We start from the raw sequence: 7,061 nt of genomic DNA on the forward strand, positions 1-7,061 counted from the left end.
TTAAATAATTAAAAAAAAATGAAGTTAAGTAATTAAATTGATTAAAAATGAAATGAAGGAAAACTGAAGGTGATATGTTTTAGTCTCTCATCCAAAATCAAAAATAGGTTTTAGGGATTAGAGTTATTTTCTCATTTCTTTATCATTGTATCACTATTATCATATCAGTAACATCACATCACCATTATAATTGGTATTTCTCTTAATTGTCTCATAGTAGTTGATTCTTTTTTTTGATGCAGTGAAAGTCGTCGAAAACAAGAGCAATGCTCGTGGCACCAACGAATCTGGACAGAAAAAATTGAAACAAGTGTCAGAAAAGGTCAACATAAACAAAAAAGGTTGTTTAGGAAGCTCGCAGATGCAACAAGTTTAGAAAAGTATTAAAACTTGTCAAGTGATAACATAAAAAAAAATAATAATAATAAACTATGACTACATTCTCATATTTTGGGAACTCAACAGCAAAATAGTAGTGTGACGGTTCAAGGAGAATCGAAATACGCTTTAAATATCATGTTGGATTTTAGAGAGAAAAGAGAGAAAAAATAATAATAAGAGCTTGAATATTATTTGATAATAGTTTTATGTTAACTTGATTACAAAAAATTTAATATTAATATCTATTTATAAATATATATAAATTCAATTCTAAATCAGAAATAAATCATACTAATAATGAGAGATATTATATGATATTTTTATAAATATAAATTGATCCTCACAAGATACTCTAATATAATAGAAAATATATTATAAAATATATTTTAATACTCTAACATATTTAATCTTTTTATAACATGGGAGGGGCTATTATCTTGCTACTCATGGAGAAAACAAGAAAATATTTTAAAAAAATAGTAGAAAGAGGAAGAAGGGATGCAGAAAGAGGATATTAATCCCTTTCCCTCTCCATATGATTCCACTCTTGCAAAACTATTCACATTGATGCAAGAACCAAGCACTGGGCAAAAACTTTGATCCCTCTCCATTTGATTCCACATTTTCGACACTTTTTCTCTCATTTTTATTTTTCCAGCAGCTTTGACAAACTACTTATTGTCATATTTTGTTTGATTTAACTATTTTATTTTTGTAACAATTTATTTTATTTGGAGGATATGATTGCAAATAATTTTTAATGTTTGTTTGATTCAACGCAGGGGAAGAGGTCGGATGAATGATTCAAAAGAAGAGAGAGAAAATGAGAAAAATAGTTATAATATTTGGTTTAAAAGGAGGGAAGATATTTTAAATGATTTTTAATTGTGTTAGTTATCTCTCCTCCTCTACAAATCATCTCAAAATAGAGGTAGAGTAAAATAAATTATATTAGTAATTTTGACTCTCTCGCTTGCTTCTTTTAAAAAATAATCAAATAGAAAAACTTAAAAATATCAATTCAATTTCTTTTCAAATACCTCGAGGCAAATGAACCCTAAAGGACTAATCTACATCGACATGTGTGTTGTTAATAGCTTTTATATAATATTTGTGTGACTTAAATTAAATTAACTAAACGAGAAAGAAAAGACTAATAAAAAACGATCTCATATTTTAATAAAAAATTAATGATGAACCGTAATGAGTTCATCTTTAAACTCTTTTAAAAAAGACTATATTAAAAGGCTCGAATTATTAAATTTATTTTTCAATTTGTATCCATTCTTTAAATCATTTCAATCAATGTATAGTTTTCTTAAAATATTTTTTTATGAAAAAATGTATAGGTATATTTCTCTTGATTGCTTATAACTATTGATTACTGTGGAAAAATTATTATCCTTTATAATATGTTTACAAATCTTATGATAAAATTTTTGTTATATACTAAACTATAAATTATCTGTGTTTGTAAGTCCCGTGCATCGCACAGGTTACAGCACCTAATTTATAAATAAGTCTAAAACGGTGCAAGACGATATACAAACCAAGTCGTTTACGTCACCCAAACGACACTAATTGAGTCTCATAGAAACGTCGTTTTGGGAAAGAAAAAAAAAATACAAGTCGAGTGAAAAAAAATTGAAAAATCGGAACAATGGAAGAAGATTTGGATTTTGAGAAGAAGGTTTCGATAAACGATACAATGGAAGAAGTTATTGATTCAACGAAAATCGTTGTTTTGCTTCGCGATTTTCTCGAAATTCAACAACGCAGAGCCCAAGCATATTCCAAACTCAAAAGGTTAGTTAGTTTGTTCAAATGCAAGGTTTTGTTTGGATTCAGCGAAATTGCATAAAAATTGAACTTGTTGTTGTAATTTTACTTTACAATTATAGTATCTATTTTCTGCGAGTTTCTTTGATCTGGAACCTATGGCTCTAACAACTTTGGTGGTAGTGATCCTTGGGTTATGTTTGGATTGTTGGTATAGAATGAAATGAAATGTGATAATATCCATTTTAATCTAACTAAACTATTTTATTCCATTCCACCTTATACCAACAATCCAAACATAGTGAGGTTTGTTCGTATCTTTTTCAATCCTCCGGTTTCAAGGGCATCATTGAGGCCCTGATCATATGGAGTTCGGAGTTCGACTGAGAGTTAAGTAAAGTTTGGCAAAAATTGTTCCAGACATCATTAAAACTCGGGTTCTTGTGAACAGTTCATCTATAACTAGCTATGAAGTATGAATACAGACACATAAACCCGATACTACACTAAAGCTGACACATCGACGTTGGTAATAATTTGAAAAATTAAATTGGATGCAATCAATGTGCTAGTGTCGTGTTAGGGTCAGACACTAACACGTGTCGAACACACCTGCGATCATAAGTGTCGGTGCTACATAGTTAACCAGAGTTCTTTAATCACTTGAGCTCAATTATTTGGTTGGTTTGTTTGTGTTTAAAAAGGAGTCTAAAAAACAGCAACAAAATTGTAAATGAAATTGAAAACTCTTTTATGAAAATATGGGCAAAGATTTTTTTTTTTTTTTGCTTATTGTGATCGAAAAGGGTTCCAGACAGTATAGTCATTTTTCTATCCTGGATAGCTAGCGCCTAGCACAGGGGCCAGAACAAAAATATTATAGTGTGTCGCAAATATTAACGAGATGAAAGTTATTATGAAAATTTTGTACAGTTTATACTATATTCATAAAAACTCAATAACTAGCTGCGACTACCGGTGAAAAATGATAGCATGAATAAGATAGAACGAGAGCGGAGAAGCCCTATTGTTGTTCTGGTGTATTTTAATTGCAAAATTTCTGAAACACCCCTACCAAAAAGCCCTAGTGTTTAAATTTTGAGGGTTTCTTTATTAAATTTTGACCTCATTCTGAGCTGGGGTATCATCGTGGTTGCAGCAGCAGCTACTTTTTGGTTGCTACATCGGCCACTAAACTAAATTGCTATGCTATTGGCTGTTCTATAGCGGCCAAGGGCTGCTCTACTCTGTTACGCTGCTATAGTGCGGTATAGACAACCCTTTTCATATTATGAAATTAAAGTCCAAAAATATAACTAAAGTTGCTACGTTTAAGTTAGTCATATTTTAAAACATTTTTTTAAATTATTTTTATACTTGTAGGTTAATTTCAATCTTAGGGATAATGCTAGTTTGCACCTTTTTGTATTATGAAAATTCAAACCATAGTGTAGCAGTGGTGTCATTGGATCCCTGAAAGTCTATTAATGTTACTTGCCCAATATTTTCTGATGAAATTGAAATTTGACTCTTGGTTGAATGTCTAACTTGGCAGTGGATTTTCTGACTACATGACTTCTGGAGGGGAATTGGCTTACCAGAAGCTTTGCAGTGAAATCACAATAGAGTTCAATGTTTGCTCAAAAAAAGTTTGACACATGATCCTAACATTATCTTCTTTCTTTCAATATAGAAAGATTTTCTTTAATTTTACTGCATTTCTTTAACATTTTTTTTCTTATCTTTTCTGATTTAGCATAGGTCCTTGAAATGGAGTCACTTTTTCAGAGCCCTGACTATAGCCGTGTTGATCTAGCACAAATCCTTAGAGCTGTTCAAGACCAGGAAAAGCAGAAACTGCATCTGGTATGCCCCTATCTTCTACTAAAAACAAACTTCACCTGTTGGTATTGATGCATGAAGCTATGATCACTTAGGTTGAGTTTTCTTTCTTGTACTGTGTTCTTTTTATATCTTCTCTCTGTGTAATGTTTATGTTTAAACTTAAACATGCTACCTTGTATGTTTATGATGTTCTATTGTATTATTGGAATATCAAGTGGGAACTCTTTGACGATTGGCTCTTCAGCAGTTCTTCTATTGTTAAAACGCATGGAAGTGTTTCGTTAATAAAGTGGTAGGCACAAAAAACATGTTTAATTTAATCAACTACAATAATTAGTATTAGTAACATTGTAAGTTGATCCTGTTGGGATGCTGAGTCGGTGTATCGAAGTCTCATACCACCAAGGATGTGCCTTTGGTTGTTCAACATGTTAGGGCTCTATCATTAGGTTAAAATATCAGGTCATCTTGGTGAACTGAGACTTCTAAGAGTACACTTAACTGACATCAAGTAAAACAGTGTATAGTTACGGTTCCTTCACGGAGGGATGAATAAGAGAAACATCTTACAAAGTTATGGATTAATTTGGGATATCCATATTCCCAGACCCAAATTGAGAGTGCCTCACAAAGCCAATGACCATTTTTGGTTTACTCCCTTCTTTTTCTTTTTCCATTTTTAGGTAAATAACGTGGTTACCAAAGTTCGTCCTGGTCTATACCCAAATTAAGGCTTCTTTTTCTTTCTTCTTTTTTTAGGACTTGCATACCTCAAATCCCCTGTTTACAGTACAATCTTTTATGCAAATATACCCGTGGTTGGATTAGGTTGATTTCTCTTTCTTTATTAATGCTAAAACTTCAGTCATGATGCAAAATCAGACAACACTTCCTTTATCCTATGTTAAGGTGGCCACTAACCACCAAGAACATACTACATACATGTATGTATTAACCCTTGTAATTTTACCCTAAGCAAAAATCCTCAAAGGGCTAATGAATACTTAGCCATCTTTTGATTTTTCCCAGGTTTCTTGTACTCCAGTTTCATTTAGTAAGCATTGTATGCAGGACTGATTTGATTTTACACGTCACTTCTACACAGATACATTTCTGATCACACTAAGAGGTAAAAACAATAATGATTTTGGGATTAGGCTCCTCTCAAGTGAGAAGTTAGTAAAGTGAGCAAATTAAGGGTTAAGATTGCAACTGTCTATGATTGGTCATGCATGTGCATATAATATCAACTATTGACTTGTTTATAAATGGTTGATATTGAATTGTTCACTTTGGAGTTTAGAGATCTCAATCCATGATTTTGTTGAATCACTTCACTTGAATTGCTCCTGTTTTTATTTTTCACTTCAACTAATAAACATAAAAGAATACCTATCAAATATTTTTCTCACTATTTTCTTTCACAACTTTTGTAAACAGATTGAAACATTTTCAATAACTTTGAAAATGTCAAAATATTGTTTCCATTATGCGGAAGAGTGACTATGTTTTCACTCGATACTCAAAACTGATTACATGAGGAGATATAAATAGGACAGGAAATTAATTCTATACAATCAAATAGAGCTGAACATCAGGAAATTGATTTTCACTATAAATGCTATCACTAAATAGGAAATAAAATTAAAACAGAAATCCTAATTAATACATACTAATAACCGTACAACATCAGAATATGATTCTGATCTCATAATCAACACATTGTTTCTAAAAATATATTATTTTCTAATCTGTCTTCCATCCTTTCTCTATCACAATGATTTACTACATGAGTCTTACATCTCTTTGTTAGTAATTTAAAATGAACATAAATTTTATAAAATTAATCTGAAAATATTTTAAGAGGGTAAATCGGGCTTTATATTTACTTAGCCACCCTTTTCTCAAGTGGTGTACTGGTGTTGCTTGCAGTTGGTTGACCTTGAAAAATTTGCACAGATCACATGATTTCAGATACCAGTTAGTCATTCTGCTTACTCTTAATTGCCTTCATGATTATGAACTCTTTATGCTTTTGCACTGCACTTACTTCCATTCAAATGTTTGTGATTATTTTTCTGACAATCACTTCACTTTAAAGACAGCTACCATTCAGCTGCTAAAGAAAGCCGGTCCGCCATCTGAACGACTGGTGAGCCATGAAAATTGCAAATTTACGAAGCCAACAGAGCATGAGTGTGTTAATGTTAAGGAGATCACCGAAGCTTCAGGGACTGAAGAAGCAGAAGCAGATGCCGAGTATGATAACGCTCTCAATGAAGCTATTAGAAGTGTCCAGGATGCTGTCATGGCCATCAATGAACATCTAGAAGAAGTCAGATATGAGATTGCAGCACTTGAAGCAGAGTGATATTTTGCTGATTCATTACTAAAATGCTTAGTGCTAACAAATATTGGCATGTGTCTACAACCAGTGAAATGTGTACATAGGCACCCTAAAATGCAGTTCGTGAATTTTGTTTTGACACATGCAGTATATTTTTAAATGGTCAAAAAAATATCAAGAAAATTTATTTAAATGTGTTTTTAAACTTTGTTACTTGATGCAAATGGATGGTTATTTGGATTAGTACTCTGATTTGGACTTTTTAATTTTTTTGGCTGACTCGACTTTGCAAATGGATGGTCATTCACGTTCTTTGCATCCTCCCCTTTTGTTATTTTAAAAATGATGTCATTTGTGAAATGAAAACCAAGCCTAAATATAATTTGCCCCCACATTTAAACACCTTATAAGCATGATACTCTGTGGCTTGAGGTGGACCTTTTCGTAGTGTTGTTCGTTTGCTTTTATTCGAAATGGACCATATTTACAAATAGTGGGAAATGAGTGGATGATATAAGGTGCATATGAAAAAACATAAAATTGAGAGCATCAATTCTTTAAATAAATTTCAATATCTTGGTTAAGTTCGGGCCATTTAACTTGCCGGTCAAATATACTTTATTTGTAGGCTTTAGTGTCATCTTGTAGACCTTTTAATCTTGATTTATTTACTTATATTTATTTCTCACTTTAAAACATTGGTTTGGTG

General features: G+C 31.8%; 1 protein-coding gene across 1 annotated transcript; it reads left to right on the plus strand.

The window, feature by feature from the left end:
* Positions 1-1,921: 1,921 nt before the first annotated feature.
* LOC101511339 (uncharacterized) lies at positions 1,922-6,599 on the plus strand. Its single transcript, XM_004499545.4, has 4 exons — positions 1,922-2,187; positions 3,716-3,809; positions 3,922-4,026; positions 6,107-6,599. The coding sequence occupies exons 1-4, from the start codon at positions 2,042-2,044 to the stop codon at positions 6,374-6,376; spliced, it is 615 nt and encodes a 204-aa protein (XP_004499602.1). The 5' UTR covers positions 1,922-2,041; the 3' UTR covers positions 6,377-6,599.
* The last annotated feature ends 462 nt before the right edge of the window (positions 6,600-7,061 follow it).

Source organism: Cicer arietinum, chromosome 5 (genome assembly GCF_000331145.2).
Source record: "Cicer arietinum cultivar CDC Frontier isolate Library 1 chromosome 5, Cicar.CDCFrontier_v2.0, whole genome shotgun sequence".
Taxonomy (NCBI): domain Eukaryota; kingdom Viridiplantae; phylum Streptophyta; class Magnoliopsida; order Fabales; family Fabaceae; genus Cicer; species Cicer arietinum.